General features: G+C 40.4%; 1 protein-coding gene across 1 annotated transcript in view; it reads left to right on the top strand.

The window, feature by feature from the left end:
• MTHFD1 (methylenetetrahydrofolate dehydrogenase, cyclohydrolase and formyltetrahydrofolate synthetase 1) overlaps positions 1 to 25,221 on the top strand; it is a 62,013-nt gene that overhangs the window by 6,454 nt on the left and 30,338 nt on the right. The window contains exons 2-8 of the mRNA XM_016191933.2: positions 4,045 to 4,129; positions 14,413 to 14,472; positions 14,908 to 14,961; positions 15,955 to 16,091; positions 16,228 to 16,328; positions 19,208 to 19,344; positions 20,086 to 20,197. Of these exons, the coding sequence (XP_016047419.1) occupies positions 4,045 to 4,129; positions 14,413 to 14,472; positions 14,908 to 14,961; positions 15,955 to 16,091; positions 16,228 to 16,328; positions 19,208 to 19,344; positions 20,086 to 20,197 (686 nt within the window). The remainder of the gene's footprint in view (positions 1 to 4,044; positions 4,130 to 14,412; positions 14,473 to 14,907; positions 14,962 to 15,954; positions 16,092 to 16,227; positions 16,329 to 19,207; positions 19,345 to 20,085; positions 20,198 to 25,221) is intronic.

Raw genomic sequence — 25,221 nt, 5'->3', positions numbered from 1 at the left:
GGGGGCTGGGCGGTCGCATCGCGGGATAAGCGCACATGGCACAAAGCCCAAGGACTGGTGTAAGGATCCCGGTTTGAGCCCCCCAGTTCCCCACCTGAAGGGGAGTCGCTTCACAGGCGGTGAAGGTCTGCAGGTGTGTATCTTTCTCTCCCCCTCTCTGTCTTCCCTTCCTCTCTGCATTTCTCTCTGATCTATCCAACAACAATAATAACAACAACAATAAACAACCAGGGCAACAAAAGGGAAAAAATAGCCTCCAGGAGCAGTGGATTTGTAGTACAGGCACCGAGCCCCAGTGATAACCCTGGAGCCAAAAAATAAAACAAAAAAGAAAAGAAAATCATTTTAAGAATTACTCTAAGATTCTGCTGTTTCAGTCTCTGCTGGCTTGTGGCAGCTTTTTTGCATCATGTATGTTTCCTAGCCATATAGTTAAAAAAAGACTACTGAGGGGCTAGGCGGTGGTGCACCTGATTGAGTGCACACATTACAATGCACAAGGATGCAGGTTCAAGTCCCCGGTCCCTACCTGCAGGGGGAAGCCTTCAGGAGTGGTAAAGCAGGGCTGCAAGTGTCTCTCTGTCTCTCTGTCTCTCTCCCTTCCCCTCCCCTCTCAATTTCTCTCTGTCACTATCCAGTAAATAAATAAAAAGAAAAAAAATTTAAAAACAGACTACTGCATAGTATTTATTGAAGTGTTCTGGCTAATTTACGTTTTATTTTATTTTATTAAAGATTTGTTTATTTTAATTAGGGAGAGAGACCTCAGAGCACTGTTCAGCTCAGAGCAATTTTCAGCTCTGGCATGTGGTGATACCCAGGATTGAGGCTGGGACCTCTGGAGCCTCAGCCATGCAAGTCTAGTACACTACCACTGCACATAGCATCAGCCCATTGATTTTTATTTTAACCATGATTTTATTTTTCACAATTATCAGATGTCAAAAATTTGAAAATGAACTATTAATTGGAATTTGTAATGAAAACTTTTAAGAGGGTTGTACAAGCCTTGGGCAAAAGAGATCTGTATGACTGTTTATGGGTATTAGGCTCAATTAGGACTCTCTAAAGATTATAGGATTCTACAGGGCTCTACACATCTATGGGTTAGCCTCTTCCACAGATATATGTGGGTAAAGTTAACTTTGAGAAAGCTGATAGTAATACTCAACACTCTTAATCCATAGAGATACAGACAGGCTGAGGTATAAGTTTTTTTTTTTTACTTGCATTTTTTTTTCTCTTGAAAAGGAACCGGTTACCCCAAACATTACACTTTAATGGACAGCAACAGAAGTTCTTAACCTGAGGCACTATTAACATTTGGGCTGGATAAATTTTTGTTGGGAGGGACTGTTTTTATATTTAATTTTATTTTATTGCCACCAGTTTATCTCTGGGACTTAGAGCCAGCACTATGAATCCACTGTTCCTGGAAGACAGTTTCTCCATTTTATTTTTTCTACATTTATGTTTTTACTTGATGGGACAGAGAAAAATTGAGAGGGAAGAAATTGAGAAGGGAGAAAGAAACACTTACAGACCTGCTTCACGGCTCATGGAGCATCCTCCTTGTAGGTGGGGAGCAGGGGCTTGAACCATGACCCTTATGTATGATAACATGTGCCCTTAACTGAGTGCGCCACAGCCCAGCCCCTTGTTTATATTTTTTTATGTGTGTCTTGTCCTTGGAGCTTGACTGCTCCAGGTAGACTTTCTCAGATAAGAAAGAGGCTGGGGGTCGGGTGGTAGAGCAGCGGGTTAAGCGCAAGTGGCGCAAAGTGCAAGGACCGGCGAAAGGATACTGGTTGAAGTCCAGGTTCCCCACCTGCAGGGGAGTCGCTACACAGGCGGTGAAACTGGTCTGCAGGTGTCTATCTTTCTTCCCCCCCTCTGTCTTCCCCTCCTCTCTCCATTTCTCTCTGTCCTATCCAACAACTAACGACATCAACAATAACAATAATAACTACAAGGCTACAACAACAAGGGCAATAATTAAGCGGGGGGAGGGCCTCCAGGAGCAGTGGATTCATGGTGCAGGCACTGAGCCCCAGCAATAACCCAGGAGGCAAAAAAAAAAAAGAGGCTAAGAGACAACTGGAGAAAGGGAAAGATAACACAACACTGAAACTTCCTGTGGTGTAGTGGGGCCTAGGCTCAAACCTAGTGACACCCAAGACCAAGTAGTTGTCCTCCTAGGTGAGCTATCTTGCTACTCTTTCTGTCTTGTATGTTGGAGACTGTTTCCTTGCAGTCCTGGACTTTACCCACTAGATGCCAGTAGCAACTTAGTTAAAACTACATCTACATCTGCATATCTAACTGGCTATAATTATTTCATTAGTATCTGTAAAGACCAGAGAAAATTTACTGGTTTGCTGTTTCTTTGTCTTATTGAAATCATTGACATATGCTGGTACTGTTTTCTCCTATACTCAGATTACACTATACCTTTCCTTGGATGTTTGGAATGTTGGTGGGTGTTGTATGTTGGTGTGACTGTGGTAGGTTTAGTTCTACTATTCAGGGGCTGTCTTTTCCCTGAATGTACCAGGATGGTATAGAAGTGGAAGGCACTTGAAACTCAGGGGAGTTCCAGCTGATTTAGGTTTAGTAATTAGGAAGTTGTTCTATTATATAGTAAAAACTCTTCTGGAAACCAGCTGGGGCCCTATTCGGGGAGTCCTGAGTTTCCCAAACAGACATGTATGGATCGACCTGTCAATGCCCAGTTCAGCACCCATGTTCAGCAGGGGAGCAATTACAGTAGCCAGACCTTCCACCTTCTGCATCCCACAATGACTTTGGGTCCATACTCCCAGAGGGCTAAAGAATAGGAAAGCTGTCCAGGGAGGGGATGGGATACAGAGTTCTGGTGGTGGGAACTGTGTGGAGTTGTACTCCTCTTATCCTATGGTTTTGTCAGTGTTTCCTTTTTATAAATAAAACGAAAAAAAAAAAAAAACTCTCTGGAAATAAGGAACTATCAGCATGAAAAAGCATCCTATCATCTAGTCCATCACGACGTTATGAACCTAAAATAAGGCATGAGGAAAGAAGTGTGAATTTTTGTTAAGTTTTTAAATAGTTTTTTCAGGTCTGGCTGATATTTGACTTTCATTATTACACTTTTCATTTTAGTGTTCTTCAATTAGTGTAAAGCAATATAGAAAACCAGAGGGATTTGGGCGGTAGCACAGTGGGTTAAGTGCATGTGGCACAAAACACAACAACTGGTGTAAGGATCCCGGTTTGAGCCCCAGGCTCCCCACCTGAAAGGGGAGTCGCTTCACAAGTGGTGAAGCAGATCTGCAGGTGTAATAAAACAACAAAGGCAACAAAAGGGAATAAATAAATAATTTTTTAAAAAGAAAGAAAACCAGAACAGGGAACATTTAATGCACGTAGAACAACCTCATTGTAACCATCACGGTTTTTTGTTTTTTTTTCAACCATAGCAGAAAATTTCCCACCTGTTATTTTAGTATTCTGGGTTGTCTAGTTCTTGCTGATAATGGCTTGTGTGCATTTAAAAATGTCTTTTAGTACTTTTTTGTTCTTGTCACATGAAGCTTTTTAAAAATATATCTAAAAAATTTTTTTTATTATCTTTATTTATTGCAATAGAGACAGCCAGAAATCGAGAGGGAAGGGCAGGTAGAGAGGGAGAGAGACAGAGAGACACCTGCAGCTCTGCTTCACCACTAGCAAAGTTTTCCCCCTGCAGGTGGGAACCAGGGGCTCAAACTCTGGTCTCTGTACACTGTAACATGTGCGCTCAACCAGGTGCACCACCACCTGGCCCCTCCTTTTAGCTTTTAAAACTTTCATTATTCATTAACATGAGAGAGCGAGAACCACTAAGGCCATATGAAATGCCAGGTATTATACTCACTGGACCTCATGCCCGAGAATCCGGTTTTTTATTTATTTATTTATTTACTTACTTATTACCAGAGAGCACTGGTTGTCTAATAATTCATGTTATTTGCTTCTGCTTGAAATATTATTAAGTACTAACTCCAGCCTTACCTTTTTCCCTAGGCAAATCAGGGAGACACTTAAGAACCAAGTCACTCGGATGAAGGAGCAAGTACCAGGTTTTATACCAGGCCTGGCAATTTTACAGGTATTGTGACAACCTATCTCCATGAATAGCCTCTTACACAGTATTTAGTAGGCATTCAAGGTATCTCTGTGTGTGTCTGTGTGTCTCTCTCTGTCTCTCGTTGTCTTTTTGATTTTGCTCTGCTGGCCCCCCTTCAGCTCAACTTCTAGATGCTTGTGTGTGCTGGCTCTCAGCCATTCTCTGCGTACCCTTTCCTAAGCCCAGTGTCTTGTCAGCTTTACTTTGGTCTGAGGACCCTTTTGCACTCTTTACACATGTAAAATGCCAAGAGCAAGCAAGCTCATATGTGGCATAAATGACACTTATTTATGAAAAAAATTTGAAAGCAAAATTGTTTATTGTTTGTTGTTTTTTTTTTTTAATCCCTTACTATCTTGCTTAATAAAAACCAGCTGGATCCTTGTCTGCTTCTGCATTCAGTGATGTCTTGCTAAATGCTAACTTGATTGAAATATATGAAAACATTCTGGCCTCATACAGATGTATAATTATAGAAGGGATAGTTTTCTTTCTTATTTTTATTTTGTTTTATTTCCCAGAGTACCACTCAACTTTGGTTTATGGTGGTGTGAGTGATTAAACCTGGAACTTTGGAGCCTCAGGCGTGAGAGTGTCTTTGTGTAACCATTATGCTATCTCTCCTACCTTTGATATTCTTTAATTGACCTCAAATAATTGTGGGTATATTCTTCATTACACTAGGACTCGAACAATATTTTTTTTAATATTTATTTTATTCATTTATTCCCTTTGTTGCCCTTGTTGGTTTTTTTTGGTAGTTATTATTGTTGTTGTCGTTGTTGGATAGGACAGAGAGAGAGGAGAGAAAGAAATGGAGAGAGGAGAGGAAGACAGAGAGAGGAGAGGAAGACAGAGAGGAGGAGAGAAAGATAGACACCTGCAAACCTGCTTCACCGCCTGTGAAGCAACTCCCCTGCAGGTGGGGAGCCGGGGCTCGAACCAGGATCCTTATGCCGGTCCTTGTGCTTTGCGTCACCTGCGCTTAACCCTCTGCTCTACAGCCCGACTCCCTCGAACAATATTTTTAAGGGTTAATTGTGATATATAATCTGAAACTATCATTTCAGCTTTATACTTTGCTATATCAAAATTTGTTGTTTTGTGGTTTGGGAGGTGGCACAATGGATAAAGTGTTGGGCTCTCAAGCATGAGGTACTGAGTTTGATCCCTGGCAGCATATGTACCAGAGTGATGCTCTGGTTCTGTAGCTCTCTCCTCCTATCACACTCATTAATAGATAAATAAAATCTTTAAAAAAGAACTCATTGTTTTACGTTACAGTTTAATAAGCTATGTAGCCATGTATGGTTTTATGTCCTCTATTTGTAACTTGAAAATAACGGGTTCTGGGGCCAGGCGGTGGCGCACCTGGTTAAGTGCACATGCTACAGTGTGCAAGGACCGAGGTTCAAGCCCCTAGTCCCTACCTGCAAGGGGAAAGCTTCATGAGTGGTGAAGCAGGGCTGCAGGTGTCTCTGTCTCTCTCCATGTCTGTCCCCCCTCCTCTCAAATTATGTCTCTATCCAGTAATAAATAAATAAAAATAAATTTAAAAAAAAGAAAAGAATGAGTTCACTGAATTACATAGGTCTTACACAGTATAGGAAAAAAAACACAGTTGTTAATATCACCAATGAACTCATCAAAAAAATCTTTTAAGTTTAGAAAGCTAAACTCAAAGCAGTGAATAAGAAATTCTAGTTTTCACTTGACTACTTGAATTTTATCATTGGCAATAAATGCTACATCATTTTTCTTGAAGCAGCAGGCTAAGTTTATCCAGCATTTAGAAAATATTTGCCAATATTCAAGCCTGAATATTTGTTGTCATTTGTTCTTAAAGATGGTGTTCCATTTAAAAATGCTGTAATTCAGCTTGCAAAACCAAAAAATTGGAAGTGCTATTCCTGGTGACTTCCACTATGTTTCTATATACAGCAGAACTGCTTTACAGGAGTACACCTGTTTCTTTACACCAAATATTGAAAAGACGTGGGGTAGGGGAGACAGCATAATGGTTATGTAAACAGACTGTCACGCCTGAGGCTCCCAGATCCTGAGTTCAATCCACTGCACCACCATAAGCCAGAGCTGAAAAGTGGATTGGCAAAAAAAAAAAAAAAAAATAGACATATACTGAAGGGTTAATGTTTAATAAAAATTATTAATTTTTACTGCTTCATCCGGGGCATTTGTGAAATTGGCATCTGTTTTTACAGAGAAATGTGTGGCACCAAAGAATACTCTTATACTTGGTGCTGTTATATCTATTCATGCTAAGTTGCCAGCAGTCTTACCATTACTTAATACACTTGTCCTTTATTTTTTAATTATTTTTATTTATTTATTATTGGATAGAGGCAGAGAGAAATTGAGAGGGACAGAACGATATCTGTAGCCCTGCTTCTCCACTCCTGGGGCTTTCCCCCACAGATGGGGACCAGGGACTTGTGTACTGTGATGTGTGTGACTAACCAGGTGTACCACCACCTTGCCCCAACTTGTCCTTTATTAAGCCTGACTGCAGATGCTAATACAGTGAAAAGGGCAAATGATGTCATAGTATTTTATGAAAGTACTTTGTCACAGCTCTTCTGAAAAGGCCTCTTAGGGTTTTCTTTTTTTTTTTTTTTTTAGGATTTTGTTTATTTATGAGAAAGATAGGAGGAGAGAGAAAGAACATCAGTCTGGCACATGTGCTGCTGGGGATCAAACTTGGGACCTCATGCTTGAGAGTCCAAAGCTTTATCACTGTGCCACCTCCCGGACCACAAAGCCTTAGGGTTTTCTCAAGAATATGTGGACTATGCTTTTGAGGATCATTGCTTAGATAATTTTTATTTGACCCAGAATAAATGAATTATTTATTATTTATTTATTTTGGTAGAGCAGATAAAAATTGAGAGGGGAAAGAGAAATAGAAAGAAAGACACCTGTAGCAGTCTTGGACTGCTCATAAAGACTGGGGACTTGGGCTAGGCTAGATAGCATAATGGTTATGCAAACAGACTCCCATGCCTGAGGCTCCAAAGTCCCAGGTTCAATCCCCGCACCACCATAAGCCAGAGCTGAACAGTTCTGGTTAAAAATATATATAGAAAGAAATAAAGACTGGGGACTTGAATCTGGGCCCAGTTAAACTTTCCAAAACTAGGTCTAGTCAGTAACACTTTCCTCCTTCTCCTTCTCCTTCTTCTTCTTCTTCTTCTTTTTTAAGGTTTTACTTATTTGTTAATGAGAAAGATAGGAGGAGAGAGAGAGAAGGAGCCAGACATCACTTTGGTACATGAGCTTGGGACCTCCTGTTTGAGAGTCTAATGCCTTATCTACTGCGCCATCTCCCCAACCACTAGTTAGTAACTTCTTTTTTTTTTTTTAATATTTATTTTATTTATTTATTCCCTTTTGTTTCCCTTGTTGTTTTATTGTTGTAGTTATTATTGTTGTTGTTGTTGGATAGGACAGAGAGAAATGGAGAGAGGAGGGGAAGACAGAGAGGAGGAGAGAAAGATAGACACCTGCAGACCTGCTTCACTGCCTGTGAAGCAACTCCCCTGCAGGTGGGGAGCCAGGGTTTGAACCGGGATCCTTATGCCGGTCCTTGTGCTTTGCGCCACCTGCGCTTAACCTGCTGCGCTACAGCCTGACTCCCTAGTTAGTAACTTCTAAACTTGTACTTCTGTCTTTAAGACTACAGGTTATTGGGACATCCCTTCCTTTTCAAATCTCTAATGGTTATTGTTCCTAATCACTTGGATATCAGAACCTTTTGAATGTCTTAGGGCTGACCCCTCTGCTATTTCTGTTTCACTTAATTCTTTCACTGCTAAGGCTCATGAAGCCCCATTCTTGCTTGAGAGAATGCTTCCTAATTTAGCTCACAAGTCAGGTTTTCTTCCCTGAGCTGTAGATTCATCTAGTAGAAGGCAGTCAATAATTAGTTATCATGTGGACAAGTGAAACTTCCTTCAAAAACACCTACTTCCTTCACATTTCTCTATATGTATGACTCCACACGTATTTAATCCACTGCTAAGTTTCTATTCTTTTTTCATGAATAATTTCAGAGTGAGTCTTACATATCCCACCTCCCATTGCTAAGAATTTCTTGAATGGAAAGAAAAGCACAGAGGGGTCAGGCAGTAGCACAGCAGGTTAAGCCCACATGGCACAAAGCACAAGGACCTGCTTAAGAATCCTGGCTTGAGCCCCTGGCTCCCCACCTGCAGGGGGGTCGCTTAATTGGCGGCGGTGAAGCAGGTCTACAAGTGTCTGTCTTTCTCTCCCCTTGTCTCCTCTCCTCTCTCCATTTCTCTCTGTCCTATCTAACAATGACGACATCAGTAACAACAACAATAATAACAACAATGACAACAATACTAATAACAACAACGATAAACAACAAGGGCAACAAAAGGGGGAGAAAATAGCCTCCAGGAGCAGTGGATTCATAGTGTAGGCACCAAGCCCCAGCAATAACCCTGAAGGAAAAAAAAAAGCACAGAAGACCTGGCATTCTGCCTTTTGTGTTCTGTGCTACAGTGGGTTTTCCCTTGTTTCACAAATTGCTATGCATCAAAGGTTTATGTTATCGGTAAACGGTTGGTACATTTGGAGGGGGCAGTTGTTTCTTGGCCTATTCTTGTGAATTGTTTGTTACAGAAAGAATACATTTAATAGGCAAGATCTATATCTGTAAACTTTTCATTACTAATATTGTAGTTTTTTCTTGCTTATAAGACTGACTTCTAAGTGTATGGTTGCAACCAAGGTTAACACTGGGGCTCCATTTCCTGTGGATTTTCTGTTCCCCCTTTCTAGCGGGGGAGTGGGAGAGTCCCCTTAAGAACATCTCCACTGGGAAGCAATTACAGAAGCCAGACCTTCCCACTTTCTGCATCCCACAGTGACCTTGGGTCCATACTTCCAGAGGGTTAAAGACTAGGAAAACTATCAAGGGAGGGGATGGGATATGGAATTCTGGTGGTGGGAATTGTGTGGAGTTGTACCCTCTTATCCTATGATTTTGTTAATGTCTCCTTTTTATAAATAAAAATTTTTTTAAAAAAGAACTTCTCCTCTGCTCCTGAAGCCTCTCCCCTGACCAGGGTTTGAAGCCCAGTCCTTGTTCCTGGTAACATGTATGCTCTACTTGGTGGCTCCCAAGTTTGTATTTTTATCAACTGAAATGTTTTTGTTACATGACATTGTCCTTGCCAATGACAGACTGATAGGCCATTTCAGTCTTGCACTTAAGCACCAGAATCAACATCTTTCCATGATGCAGAGCTTATATATTTTAATCACATGTGTGCTGCCTTAGACATGTTTTTTTTTCTCTCTCTCCTAATCATGGTGACTGATACCACCATTTTTCTCACATGATCAAGCTGAAAATCTAAAATAATCTCTTTAGGATCTCTCTGCCTTACTCTACACATCCCACTAGGAATACTGTGCTAATTGGTTCTGTCTCTCTTAAGTGCTTGGAATCTGTTTTTTCCTTCTGATTTCTATAGCTACTTTCCTACAGGTTTTAAGTTTCTGATCTTGATGTTCTCAGTCTATCCTCTTAACAGCAGCCTTTGTCAAAATGCAAATCTGTTCACAGTACGCCCAACCACGCCTACTCCCTGTCCTTTACAAAAGGAATGCCAGTACAGCTTATATACAGGATCTACTACAGTTCAAACGATCTTTATACATATCTAGTTGTTCTAATTTCTTTTTTTAAATATTTATTTATTCCTTTTTGTTGCCCTTGTTGTTTTATTGTTGTAGTTATTATTGTTGATATTGATGTCATTATTAGATAGGACAGAGAGAAATGGAGAGAGGAGGGAAAGACACCTGCAGACCTGCTTCACCACCTGTGGGGAGCCGGGTACTCAAACTGGGATCCTTACGCTGGTCCTTGCGCTTCGTGCCACATGCACTTAACCTGCTGCACTACCGCCCAGCTCCCTAGTTGTTCTAATTTCTATACAGCCTCTGTAGAGTAGGAAATTCGTCTCCTGATAGTCACAGTAATGATGCTTAAAATGATTTTACATAGCTTGCTCAAAGGAATAGCATTACATTCAAGAATATTCATGAAATAATCCAGGTTATATACTTTAGAATTGAAAAAAAAAGTTAAAACAATCTGCCTAACTTCCAAGTACCTAGCTATTTAAAAGAAATTAATACTTGATTTTTTTCAGTATAAGAGATGTAAATGAGGCAATATTCCCAGCCATAGCTCATAAAATATTTTATTGATAGCATAACTGATGCTGGCTTCTTATAAAGAAAATGCTTTTGGGGGCTAGGCGGTAGTGCACTGGGTTAAGCACACATAGTGTGAAGTGCAAGGACCAGCACAAGGATCCCGGTTTGAGCCCCCAGCTCCCCACCTGCAGGGGGGTCGTTTCCCAAGAGTTGAAGCAGGTCTGCAGGTGTCTGTCTTTCTCTCCCCCCTCTCTGTCCTCCTCTCCTCTCTCAGTTTATGTCTGTCCTATCCAGCAACAACAATAACAGCTATAACAACAATGGAAAAAATGGCAGCCAGGAGCAGTGGATTCTTAGAGCAGACACTGAGCCCCAGCAATAACCCTGGAGGCAAAAAAGAAAAGTAAGTAAGAAAGAAACAAAATACTTTTTGTATAACTTATTTGAGTCTCACAACAGACATAGATAAAAAATAATTTTAAATGACTTTTCCACCAGGGTTATTGATAGGGCTTGATATCTACATGACAAATTGACTACTCTCAGCAGCCTTCTTTTTTTGTCTTTTTTGATTGAGACAGAGAAAAATAAGAGGGTGGAAGAGAAAGAGAGACACTTGCAGCACTGCTCTATTATTTGTGAAGCAGTCACCACCTGCCCCCCTCCCCACACACACACAGGTAGGGACAAGGGCTTGAACCCAAGTCTATGAGCATGGTAATATGTGCACTCTACTGGATGTATCACCACCCAACCCAAAAAATAAACTTAACTGAACTGAATACCTATAAAGGTTTCTTGAGGGAGTTGGCAGTAGCGCAGTGGGTTAAGCACAGGTGGTACAAAGCGCAAGGACCAGCATAAGGATCCAGGTTGGAGCCCCCAGCTCCCCACCTGCAGGGGAGTCGCTTCACAGGTGGTGAAGCAAGTCTGCAGGTGTCTATCTTTCTCTCCTCTCTGTCTTCCCTTCCTCTCTCCATTTCTCTCTGTTCTATCCAACAACAATGACAACAATAATAACTACAACAATAAAAAAGGGCAAGAAAAGGAAATAAATATTTTTTTAAATTATAAAAAAAAGAATGTATGACACAGGATATGACCTGAAAAGAGCCTAAAATATATATTGTCACGGGGGAGGGGTGGCGGTGGCCAGTAGCGCAGCGGGTTAAGTGCAGCAAAGCACAAGGACTGGCATAAGGATCCTGGTTCAAGCCCCTGGCTCCCCACCTGCAGGGGAGTCTCTTCTCAGGCGGTGAAGTTGGTCTGCAGGTGTCTTTCTCTCCTCTTCTCTATCTTCCCCTCCTCTCTCGATTTCTTTCTGTCCTATCCAACATTAATGACAGCAATAACAACAATAATAATAACAACAAGGATAAACAAGAAGGGGAAAAAAATAGCCTCTAGGAGCAATGGATTCGTACCGAGCCCCAGCAATAACCCTGGAGGCAATGTATGTATATTTTCTGACCCATGGGGGGGAAACCTTTTCAGATTCCTGGTGTTAAAAAAAAAAAAAAATCCCTAACTCATTCTGAGGTAGGATTTTTTTTTTTTTCCCCAAGAACATTGCTCAGCTCTGGTTTATAGTGGTGCTGGGGATATAGGGCCTTTGGTGCCTCAGGCATGAAAGGCTTTTAGCCCAACCATTGTACTGTCTCACTAGCCCAGTAGGAACTCTATAAAATACTTGTGGTTTTCTTAATAAACTTTAATTTTTTCCCCCTGGGAAACCAGTTTTCCATCCACCTACTTAACTGTCAGTCAAGAGTCAACTGTTCTTCAACTAAACACTTTTTGTGCATCTAGTCTATCAATGATTATATAACTCTTCTATAAAATACCTAATTGACTCCTTAAAGGTCTTTTCCCGGAGTCAGGCAGTAGCGCAGCGCGTTAAGCAGCAGGTTAAGCCAAGTGGCGCAAAGTGTAAGGACCAGTGTAAGGATCTTGGTTCAAGCCCCCGGCTCCCCACCTGCAGGGGAGTAGCTTCACAGGCGGTGAAGAAGGTCTGCAGGTGTCTGTCTTTCTCTCCCCCCCTCTGTCTTCCCCTCCTCTCTCAATTTCTCATTGTCCTATCCAACAACAACAAGATCAATCATAGCTACAACAATAAAACAACAAGGGCAACAAAAGGGAATAAATAATAAATAAAAAATTTTTTAAAAAGGTCTTTTCCTTTGATTTAGAATTATAATAAAAGTTTGACACATGGTCATAATTATAAATATTAAGCCTTCTTGTTGAAACTGGTGACAGTTATTTCTGAAAAATTCAGACAGAAAACAGTTGTCTATAGGAGCAGCAGAAGACTTCAGACTTCTCTTTGTAACACTAGATACTGAAGATAGCATAGTTGATAGAAAATGCCATGATTCCAAATGCAGTCAAGTGGGTTCAAGTGCAAGAGCAGCAGAACATTATTCTCATATACATAAAGATTCAGAAAAATGTCCATACACCTTTCTTGGAAGATTGACTTACAGTTGCATTTCCCCTCCCAAGAGATGAATGAAGATAAAGTTTAGAATAAGTTGTGGCTTTTAAGACGACTGGCACTGAATAATAAAACCACTTAATCTAGTTAAGCCTAAGTAACTAATACAAATTCTGTTTGTGAAAAATGTAAAAAAAAATAACCCTCCTATATTTTGAACTATCTCCTTTCCTGTTTTTATCTTAAAACCCCAGAGTATATTAAATCTTATAACTGAATCAGTGAATGAGGGTTAGATGATAGGAACAGTGAACATATATAGAAAATGGCAAAAGAAGACACTAAAATTTTAGAGAAGTCCTCACAGGAAGCAATGACTGTATTATGTCCAAACATATTTCTATAACAAATAGAAAAATCAAATTCCCCACAAAGGATTCTTCTGGCTTTTTTGAAATTAACAACAGCAGGAAAACTGAGAACTATACATTGAGGATATATATACATATATATATATACACACACATATATATACACTTATATATATACACACATATATATATACCCACACACATATATATAATCAACTAAAGTTAAGACTAAGGCCATATTTCTGAGTTTGAGGGAAACTTCCTCTAACAGTGTGACAAGGGCTGGAAATACTATTACCATAACCTGCTTCTTTTCTGCTGCTGTCCTAGAAAAAGGAGCCATGCATGTATTGCAGCAAAGTAAGGGACTCTGGGGTGAGGGTTCAAGTCTTGGAACATGATGTCAGAGGACCTAGAGGGGGTTGAATTGCTATGCAGAAAACTGAGAAATGTTATATGTATACAAACTACTATATTTTGGTTTTTGTTACTTTATTTTATTGTTGACTAAACCATTAATCCCCCTAAATTAAAAAAAAAAAAGTTAAAAAAGAAAGAAAAAGGAGCCATGCTTCAGTTATCTGTTGTTAAGGAATCTACGACTTCTTTCTCTTAATACCCTCTGCAATTTTGAGAGCATGTGGCGTATCACTCTGAGACCATTACAGCCTCAAAGGACAAATGATGAAAATACTTAGACATGCCCTATTGTAAACTCAGTGGCAAAAATAAATACCATAGGGGGCCTGGACAGAGGTGGGCCTGGTTAAGCACACACATTATCATGCACAAGGGCCCGAGTTTAAGCTCCCAGATCCCAACTCTGGGGGACAGGAAGCGGTGTTGTAGGTGTCTCTTTTCTTCCTCTCTATCTCCCTCCTCAATTTCTCACTGTCCTATCAAAATAAAACAATATAATTTTTTTAAAAATTTAAAGGAAGAAGTCCCATAATTCACGCAGTGCCATAGCATTCTTGCTTAGTTTTCAAGGCAGATACAGAAGTCCCCTACTTTTCTCTTTATTTGACTTTCTAGGGGAAATAAGGAGGACCTTGTTTAGGGTGAATTTGGTAATTCCCTCTGTCTTCATGTCTTCATCCTGCCCCAGCATTCTCCTGTAAAAGTTCTCTGTGACAAGAGTTTCATGATTAAACATTCTTTTTATCAAAACTAAAATTTTAGAAGCTTCTCTGTATACTTTGCTTTTCTCTAAGTGCCTGATTTGCATGCATTTATTATTCTAGGTTGGTGACAGAGATGATTCCAATCTTTATATAAATGTGAAGCTGAAGGCTGCTGAAGAGGTAATTCCTGGAATAGCGGTGCCATTACTCTCCTCCCCTACATCAACCCCTCCAGGGTCCTGTCAGTTACCCCTTGCCCTATGTGTCCCTCCACAGAAAACCATTGTCCACCACACTAGTCAAAAATAGGTATCTTAGAGCTGTGGCCTCTAGTTTGCCCTTGAGTGTTTCCCAATCAGTGATTTACTTACTTTCCAAAGAGCAGGAATAGCAAGTAAGAAATTGCTTAAGTGCAGTGAGGACAATTAACAAAGGAAGTAATGGGATATAATCAAAACGAGAGACTAATTCTTCCGAATAGGTGAAATGGATACAATGATTAACTGACTTTACCTGGCTTGTTATAGTCATAGCCATAAAAGAAATGGGCACATATCTCAAGTTTTCTTGCTATATATATCTTTTAAATATTATTCATTTTTTTTTAACTTACAGATTGGGATCAAAGCTACTCATATAAAGTTACCAAAAACGGCTACAGAATCTGAGGTGAGCTGGTTATAAGTGGATTAAGAGGGCAGCTGGATTTTCTTTTTTTGGTATATGGAACTCTAGGGAGTGGTAAATTTAGTATAGGAAAGACCTTTAGATAATTCTTTCTTCACAGACACTGCCTCCAGAAAAGTCTTTGGAACTACCGAGTGAATGGGGTAGTCCTAGGGTATGAATGACACTCAGAATGTGACTGCACCAGCATTTGCTTCTGAACAACTGCAGTGTTCATTAAAAATGAATACTTGGGGGGCCGGGCAGTAGCGCAGCAGGTTAAGCACAAGTGGTGTGAAGCGCAAGGACCAACATAAGGATACCCGTTTGAGCCCCCAGCTCCCCACCTGCAGGGGAGTCACTTTACAGGCAGTGAAGCAGGTCTGCAGGTGTCTATCTTTCTCTCCCCCTCTGTCTTCCCCTCCTCTCTCCATTTCTCTCTGTCCTATCCTGCAACAATGACAGCAATAACAACAACAATAAACAACAAGGACAACAAAAGGGGAAAAATAGCCTCCAGGAGCAGTGGATTCATAGTGCAGGCACTGAGCCCCAGCGATAACCCTGGAGGCAAAAAAAAAAAACAACAGATACTTGACTCATGTTTTAGAAACCAATTGGGCATTGTTATTGTAGTAATGGTACTAAAGGTCCTAGCTCTTTTATTTGATGGATTTCTTACCAACCATTAAAAAGTTACATTCTGTGTTTAAGTGAAGTAGAATTGCTCTCAGAATTCAAGGTGAGGTACATTCAGAAAAGATTATAGTGAAGTTGTTGGGGGGGCGGGGTGGGAAAATCTGACTTATTTTTTTTTGACCAGAGCACTGCTCAGTTCTGGTTTATGGTGGTGCAGGGGATTGAACCTGGGACTTTGGAGCCTCACGCATGGGAGTCTGTTTGCATAACCATTATGCTATCTACCCCTGCCCGAATATCTGACTTTTGACTTGATTGTTTGTTCGCTCTTTGATTTCTGTGTGGTATTACTTTTAGGTATTAAATTATATTATATCTTTGAATGAAGACCTCACTGTACATGGGTTCATAGTGCAGCTTCCTTTAGATTCAGAGAACCCCATTAACACTGAAGCAGTAATCAATGCTATCGCACCTGAAAAGGATGTGGATGGGTGAGTATGACTTGACTTTCTTTACCACATTATATTTCCTGTTCTGTTTGGGGGAGGGAGGCATACCACCTTTACATCAAAGATAAAGATATCTAATTACCTTTATTTCCCCCTTTCATCACGCTCATTATTTTAGACTGACTAGCATCAGTGCTGGAAAACTTGCTAGAGGTGACCTAAATGGCTGCTTTGTCCCTTGTACACCCAAAGGATGCTTGGAACTCATCAAAAAGACAGGTACAAACAAATGAAAACAAAACACCATTTCTCAGATTCTGGTCTTGACATGTGGAGGTATAGAGGTAGTACACTGTGGACCTTTAAAAAGTTTGGTTATTTGCTGGAAATAAAAGCCCTATAGAATGGGTACTGTTAGGCTGTTGGAAATGCCGTGGCCTTTTTTCTGTGCAAAAAAGACATCATGACTTTTCAGACAGCTGAATATTGTTAACAGTTGAGAAAATAGGTTCAGACAACTGAGTAACTTGTCTAAGGAGCAACAGAGCCACAACTTGAACGCAGGGCTATTTGAATTCAAAGCAATTTATTTTATGTGAATAATATCCTGTATGGTATAAAGAACTAAGATAATGTTTGTCTAATTTATGACCAGTGCACTCCTCACCTCTGGTTATTGGTGAATCTGGGGAGCAAACATGGAAACTCTTAGAAGCGAGCCCTGTGGGAGGCTCTGTAGCACAGAGCCTCCCGGGCTGTAGCACAGCGGGTTAAGTGCAGGTGGCGCAAAGCACAAGGACTGGCATAAGGATCCTGGTTCGAACCCCGGCTCCCCACCTGCAGGGGAGTCGCTTCACAGGCGGTGAAGCAGGTCTACAGGTGTCTATCTTTCTCTCCTCCTCTCTGTCTTCCCCTCCTCTCTCCATTTCTCTCTGTCCTATCCAACAACGACAACAACAATAATAACTACAACAATAAAACAACAAGGGCAACAAAAGGGAACAAATAAATAAAATTAAATTAAATTTAAAAAAAAAAGAAGCGAGCCCTGTGTGCTATACCATGGTGATATCTCTCAGAGAAAATTCAGACAGTATGTAAAGGGTTCATGGTGAAAAGTCTTTACCCACTAAATAAACACCAAGTCTTCATAGTAGTTCTAAGAATAGAAGGAGGACTGCAACAGGTTTCCCCCTCACTATTTAGTTGGCATCTTGGCATTTTATTTTTATCATGAATGCTTTCAACAAAGGTTGCTTTTTATAAGGCAGTATATCCTGTTTAAAGAAAGGTGATCATAAGTTTCAAGTGTTGTCACTATCTATGAAAATTCTCTGTGATTGTCAGAACAGGGTCAAGCTTTAAATCTTGGGACAGCTTCTATTCTTCAACCGTACACTTATATTGACTGGCATATTTAATAAACAGTGTTGCAGCTTCCTAAAAACAAATCTCATGAATCACAGCTGTGCTAGGTTTCCCACTTGTTGATAGTGAAACTGCCATTTACCGTAACAGAGCTTTCAGCCCTTTGCTGAATTTCAAAAGGCATAGTGAGGTACACTTGAAAAAAAAAGTTATTATTTATTTATTGGATAGAGACAGAGAATTTGGGAGGGAAGGGAGTGAAAGAGATAGCTTCACAACTCAGGATACTGTTTCCCTGCAGGTGGGAGACCAGGGGCTTAAACCCAGGTCTGAATAGGTATAGGTATAGGTATAGGTATAGGTATAGGTATAGGTATAGGTATATGTTGGCTGGTGAAATCACTCACTTGTTGATAGTAAAACTGCTATTGACCCTAATGGAGCTTTCAGTCTTTTTAAATTTTTTTTTCTTTTATTTCCTTTTTGCTGCCCTTGTTTTTATTGTTGTTGTAGATATTGTTGTTGATGTCATCATTGTTGGATAGGACAGAGAAATGGAGAGTGGAGGGGAAGGCAGAGAGGGGGAGAGAAAGATAGACACCTGTAGACCTGCTTCACCACTTGTGAAGTGACTCCCCTGCAGGTGGGGAGCCGGGGGCTTATGCTGGTCCTTGCGCTTTGCCACATGCGCTTAATCCACTGTGCTACCACCCAACTCCCTGGAGGTTTAAGTCTTTCGCTGAATTTTAAAAGACATAGTAAGGTACACTTTGCCGTGTATGTGACCCAAGTTCAGGCCTGTGCCCACCTCACTAAAAGAAACTTTGGTGTTGTAGTCTCTTTTACTCTTTCTTTACTTCACTGTCTCTATCTGTTAAAAAGCAATAATAAGAGCTCCATTTAAGCATAAACTGAAAGTTCACTTTAGGTGCTATTGAGGGCCTCAGGTACTCGATATCTTGTCTCTGCTTTTCTCAGTGTGCAGTTCTTTTTCAGACTTCACTTGGTGGTCCTGAGCAATTCCGGTCTTATTCCATCCTTGTACCTAATACTCATGGGAATAGATCTCATTGGTCAGTGGCTGAATGGTCACTTGTCTACAATCAAGTAGAATGTCAGTTCTCAAAAGGATATTGTGACCCAGGAGGTGGCACAGCAGTAGAGCATGAGACTTTAAGCATGAGGACCCGTTTGATCCCCAGTCTAACAAAAAGGACACTGATGTATTGTTATAAGACTGAATATTGAAAATCAAAGTGAAGACTTTTAGAGTGAAAGTTCCCTTTATCAATTCCCTACAAACAACTCTGTGGCTCAGGTCCTAAGCCAGAAGAGGAACTACATGGACCAAGTTGGAAAAAGAATTACTAAAACTAATTCCCCATGTTTCCCTGCACCCATTAACAGCCTGTACTTATAATTGTTTTTCCCATATGACTTAATCTAATGTTTTCTTCCATATGGTTATTTAGTTGTATATTAGAATTTCTTTTTTTCTTTGAGTATAGTCTTTCTTCCTACTCATCTATGACTCAATGAATGAATCTTGGCTTAATGTTTCTCCCCAAAACCCACAGCAAGGACACATGTCCAATTACCCATTTGTAGTTGAAATGCTAGGGTTGAGAAAATTATTGTCAAAGAAGGAATGTTGGGGGTGGGGGGGGTTTTCTCTGATGCTAAGAACCTGTTTTTTGCAGGGTTTTTTTTTTTTTCTTCCAAATTTTCCATCTAGGTGGCATGAAAGGAGGGAAGCTTCTCCCTCTGATGCTCACTGGCTTTTCTTTCAGGGATACAGATTGCTGGAAGGCATGCAGTGGTGGTCGGGCGCAGTAAAATAGTTGGTGCCCCAATGCATGATTTGCTTTTGTGGAATCATGCCACAGTAACCACCTGCCACTCTAAAACTGCCAACCTTGATGAGGAGGTAAGGAGTCTGGAGTGGAGTAGGAGTGGGTGTGTGTGTGTGTGTTTTCTCACATATCTATGTGTTGGAATGTTCTCACATAATGAGAGTAACTAATACTTAAGTGCCAGAAGCTGCCATATACTTATTTAATTCGATACTTGCCAACAATTGTACAGTTTGTTCTGACTATATTATTTCTGTGCCAGTCCTCATGGTAGTTAAGGAGCTAGCAATATAGTAATCAGGTATGACCTTTAGCAGTCAAACCCCTGAAATGCATAGCAGTGGTGACCTCAGAGGTGGAGGTGCATCAGGGAGGATGTGGACTGTGGTCCTGTGACATATATTACAGTTTGTTCTTGACTCTACATTGGATTCTTGAGCTTAAGGATTCTCACATGCACAACCTCTATGGGCAGTGTAGTCTCTTAGCTACAGGAAGAGAGTAGGTAAGATGTCTACCACCTGCTCTTTTGATTCCTTCCAAGCAATGCTCTCTAGAAGGTGGCAGTTCCATAGGTGAGGGAGCAGTGATTAATTTCTCTATTTAGTAAAATAACAAGTAGAAGGGAAGGGTAGCATTTTGCTTATATAGGGATGAGTGTAGCACATGTGAACTGCATTTGAAGCTTTAACCCAATAGCCTATCATATAGCTGGTGACAATTCCTTAGCAAAACTTAGGGATTTATTTTTCCACTCTAGGTGTTTGTGTATGTCTAGTTGTTTAATTTCTAAGGTCAAAATCTTCTTTCCCTAGGTAAATAAAGGTGATATCTTGGTGGTTGCAACTGGTCAGCCAGAAATGGTGAAAGGGGACTGGATCAAACCTGGTGCAATAGTTATCGACTGTGGAATCAATTACATTCCAGGTGAGTGCTCCTGGAAGAAGGTGGTTTTGGGGGGCATGTTGGACAGAGGAAGATACCTAAGTCCTCAAATAAAGTGTAAATGAGAACACATTTGAGACCTGAAGTGCTAAAATTCAGAGAGGCTGGCCTAGGTATCCCTGCAGTTAGTAGATGCCTCTAGAAGGCAGGTCAGTGTGACAACAGAGCCTCTGACTTTAGCCACTGTGACTCCTGAGATGACAACATTCAATGAGAGTGAGAGAAAGGGCAGGAGGGACATGTCACATTGTTTTCTTGTAGAGACCACCCTTTACTTTAACACCACATGGAAATATTGCTTTAAAATACTGTGTAGGGCAGGGGAGAGAGCATAATGGTTATACAAATAGATTCTCATGCCTGAGGCTCCAAGGTTCATGGTTTGATTCCCACACACCACTATAAGCCAGAGCTGACCTATGCTCTGGTTTCAAGAAAGAGAGAGAGAGAGAAGGAAATAAAAAAACACTGTAAAAGTTGCAGAGTATGAGGCTATGAGAGTGAGACTCATTCTGCCAAGGACTAGGAGAACTCTAGAATGATTTTAGGAGGACTTCACTAAGAAGATATTTGACCAGGACTTTTTAAATTAATTCATTATTTATTTAGAAAGGCAGAGAAAGTAAAAGAGATCACAGCACCAACGTTTTTGTCAGTGCCTTGGGGACGAAGCTTGAATCTGGGTCACACACATGACTAAACAGCATACTATCCAGGTGAACTATTTTGCCAGCCATAACCTGGGCTTTTCTTTTTTTAATTTATTTCTTTATTGGGGAATTAATGTTTTACATTTAACAGTAAATACAATAGTTTGTACATGCATAACATTCCCCAGTTTCCCATTTAACAATACAACTCCCACTATGTCATTTATCATCCTTCATGGACCTGTATTCTCCCCACCCACCCACCCCAGTATCTTTTACTTTGGTGCGATATGCCAATTCCATTTCATAACCTGGGCTTTTTTATTTCATTTTATTTTATCTTATCTTTATTTATTTATTGGATAGAAACCGTCTGAAATTGAGAGGGAAGGTAGAGATAGAGAGGGTGAGAGACAGAGACACCTGCAGCACTGCTTCACCCTGCAGGTGGGGACTGGACGCTCTAACCAGTGTCCTTGTGCATTGTAACACGTGCACTCAACCAGGTGCACCACCACCTGGCCCAAATTGAGCTTTTTTTTTATTCCCTTTTGTTGTCCTTGTTTTTTTTGTTGTTGTTGTAGTTACTGATATCGTCATTGTTGGATAGGACAGAGAGAAATGGAGAGGGGAGAGAAAGATAGACACCTTCAAACCTGCTTCACTGCCTGTGAAACGACTCCCCTGCAGGTGGGGATCAGGGGGTTCTAACTGGGATCCTTACTCCGGTCCTGGCGCTTTGTGCCACATGCATGCACTTAAGTGCATGCACTTAACTGCGCTACCACCCGACTCGCCAAATTAAGCTTTTTAAGGCCAAGAGGATAAAGTTTATCTTGTATCAATGTCCAAAAGTGTACTTGGCATCCTCCCAAAGTTTTGTTTCCTTCTACCCAAAGGTTTGAATCCTTTTTTTTCAATTATTAGCTTTATTGGATAGAGACAGCCAGAAATTGAGAGGGGATAGTGTGATAGTGAGAAAAATAGACAACTGCAGCCCTGTTTCACCATTCCTAAAGCTTCCCCCTGTAGGTGGGGACTAGGGGCTCAAACCCAGGTCATTGCTCATTGTAACATATGTGCTCAACCAGGTGCATCACCACCTGGCCCAAGTTGTTTCCTATTTTGGATCTGAATTTATTTTTATTTTTTTAAATCTGTTTTTAAATATTAGGCTTTTTTTTTTTTCTTTTTCTGTCTCTTCTGTACTGTCACCTTAAATGTTTAACCCTGAGATGGACTAGTATATATTTCTTTCTGGTGTCCCTAAAACATTCACTTTCACTCAGTCGTCTACATGCCATAATTGCCTTGCTTTGGACCCATAGGCCTCTAGTCCCCTCACCTTACTTGTCAGATTCCTTAGTACAATGCTAGTTTCGGCCACTCTGTGACCTTTCTCTCTCATGCACTTTATTAATACCCATCTTAATCTGCTATGAAGTGACAGCATATCCTTTGCTGTCCATCCTTATGCCATGTTTTTTCTTTGCCACTTATCGGCCTGAATCTCTAGTGGAGCAAATTACTCTTTCATCATGGAGTTTTTAGACATAGAGTTTGAAAGAACAATATAGTGAAACAATCATATTAGCCAGACTTTTTTTTTTTTCTTTTTATAAATTGTTATCTATGACTACCTATGGCCAGTAGTTTTGTATTCTTTTTTCTTCTAATATTTATTTATTCCCTTTTTTGTTGCCGTTGTTTTTTATTGTTGTAGTTATTGATATCATTGTTGGATAGGACAGAGAGAAATGGAGAGAGGAGGGGAAGACAGAGAGGGGAAGAGAAAGGTCACCTGCTGACCTGCTTCACCGCTTGTGAAGAGACTCCCCTGCAGGTGGGGAGCTGGGGCCTCGAACCGGGATCCTTACGCCGGTCCATGTGCTTCGGGCCACAAGCACTTAACCCGCTACGCTACCGCCCAACTCCCCTAATCAGACATTTCTGTGCATTAAGCCCCATTCCTGTTCATTAAACCCCTAAGCATTAGGCTACCCAGTTACACAAAGCTCAACTAGGATCTTCACTTTGAACACATCCTCTGTCTGAATGCCCTTTCTTCCTTTCAAACCCTGTCTGATTTTTTTTTCCCCTTGACAAAGGATGATCTCTGCTTAAATTCTTCTTTCTACCTCCTGTCCCATAGCTTTGCTGACCTACGCTCTCCTATTAGAGAGTCAGCTCCTCTGGTAGTGGTTGCTGCAGTGCCCTGTCCAGATTTATATCTTCTAACTACAGGCAATAACGTTGAACTGTTGAAGGGAATTATAGCAAAAATAATCTTTTCTCTTCCTCCCCTTTTCAAGTTTGAAATATAGACACTAAGCTGCCAGGAACATTAGTCACTGTCAAGCCTTCACTGTTTTTTAAGCTCCCTCCCACTCTGCCTACCATACTTTTAAGACAGTAGTTCATAATTGATCCCTCATTTTCTTGTAGTGTAATTATCTAATGGGTGATAAAGAAATTGCTCTCCTACAACTTCTCACTTTGAGCGCTTGCAACATGACATTCAAACTCATTCTGTTTAAAACCTTGCATTTCCATATCATATGTCGCCTCTTGGCAGTTGTTTTTTTTTTTTATCAGATTTGAAAAGCAGAAGAAGAAAAACTTGAGTGGAGAGCTTGAGTCTTGCAGGTAGATTAAAAATACTCACTTAAATATGAAACTTTTGTTCTACTCATTTATTTTTATTTTTTTTCTCCCCCCAAGGTCATCACTGGGGCTTGGTAGGCCTGCACCACAAATCCTCTGTTCCTGGAGGCCATTTTTCCCATTTTTGTTGCCCTTGTTACCTATGTTGTTGTCATTATTATTGTCATTGCTGCTGTTGTTGTTGGATAGGTTAGAGAGAAATGGAGAGAGGAGGGGAGAGACAGACAGACACTTATAAACCTGCTTCACCGCTTGTGAAGCAACCACCCTGCACGTGGGGATCCAGGGGCTTTAATCAGGATCCTTATGCCAGTTTTGCTCTTGACACCATGTGCATTTAACCTATTGTGCTACCGCCCGGCCCCCTCTCATTTATTTTTCAAGTAGACGGTAGAATATGAATAAGATGAAAGCATTGGCTTCCCTTGTGGCCAGTTGAGATTTTATTGATCCTAACCACATAGATAAATAGTAGCAATATTATTATATTGTTTTCCAAGAACAGCAGAGTCACTGAGTTACAGACCAGTGGGTGCACAACCTAAGGACTGTTCTTAGCAAAGATAGGTTTTTTAAGCACTGTGTTCCACTACTAGTCCACTTCTTAGCTCATATTTTGATTAAATTGTACTATCTACCAGATGTAATAACATCTTTTAAAATATATATACATTTTTATTTATTAATTATTGAGTAGAGACAGAGGAATTGAGAGAGGAGGGGAGATTGAGAGGGAAGGAGATAGACACCTGCAGTCCTACTTCACCACTTATAAAGCTTTCCTCCTGCAGGTAAGGACTGGGAGCTTGAACCTGGAATCTTGAGCATTGTAATGTGTTTGCTTAACCAGATGTGCCATCATCTGCTCTCCCCCCAAAGTAACATCTTAAGTTACTCATCGAATTAAGAAAGAATTAAACTATAAGTGTGTATTGACCATAACACATCAAAGTTTTTTTTTTCCTGCTTGTTTTATACTAAAGATAATTTGAGAAGAGACAGACTAATGGTGATTCATTTCAGTTATAAAGAGGGAACAGATTCCACACCCTGTCCCCAATCCAATCTCAGTATAGTGGCTTCTATACTGAACTCTATTAATTGGGGCCCCCAAATTAAACATACAGGCATCAGGTTGTAACTGGATCCTGACAGTGCAATAATTGTGCTGTTACTTATAATGACTGATATACACATAAGAGATGGAGGGGTATTTTAAGCTTAGGTCAGTGTTAGCCTAATTAAGACTATAAGAAGTGTTTCCCAACAAGGGCAACAAGAGGGAATAAATAAATAAAAAATAAAAATATATATATATAAAAAAAAAGAAGTGTTTCCTTAACATTTTAAAGTGGCATCAGTGATTATGAAAGGAAATATTTTGCCATCACTTGCTGCCTTAAAATATTCTAGAAGCCTGAAATTTCCCCCAAGGAGTTGTGTTTGCCTAATCCGGAAAAGATCATATCTATCTAGGATGGGGAGATAAATTATTCTTTACAGAATGTTTTCCTAACTTCAAATATACATTTCCTTTCAATCCTTGTGCATTAGGTTACATTTAATTTTCTTTACATCTGGGCTTTTCTGATTGTAAGAAACTCACTCAGGGGGGAGGCACTAGTCCTTAGTGAAAGCTGATCCTAGAGCTAAGGTCTCTTACATTCTGGCTCTTGGGATGCCCACACACAC

This window comes from Erinaceus europaeus, chromosome 16 (genome assembly GCF_950295315.1).
Source record: "Erinaceus europaeus chromosome 16, mEriEur2.1, whole genome shotgun sequence".
Taxonomy (NCBI): Eukaryota; Metazoa; Chordata; class Mammalia; order Eulipotyphla; family Erinaceidae; genus Erinaceus; species Erinaceus europaeus.
Note: the sequence above shows the minus strand (reverse complement) of the source record. Positions and strands in the feature narration are given on the sequence as shown.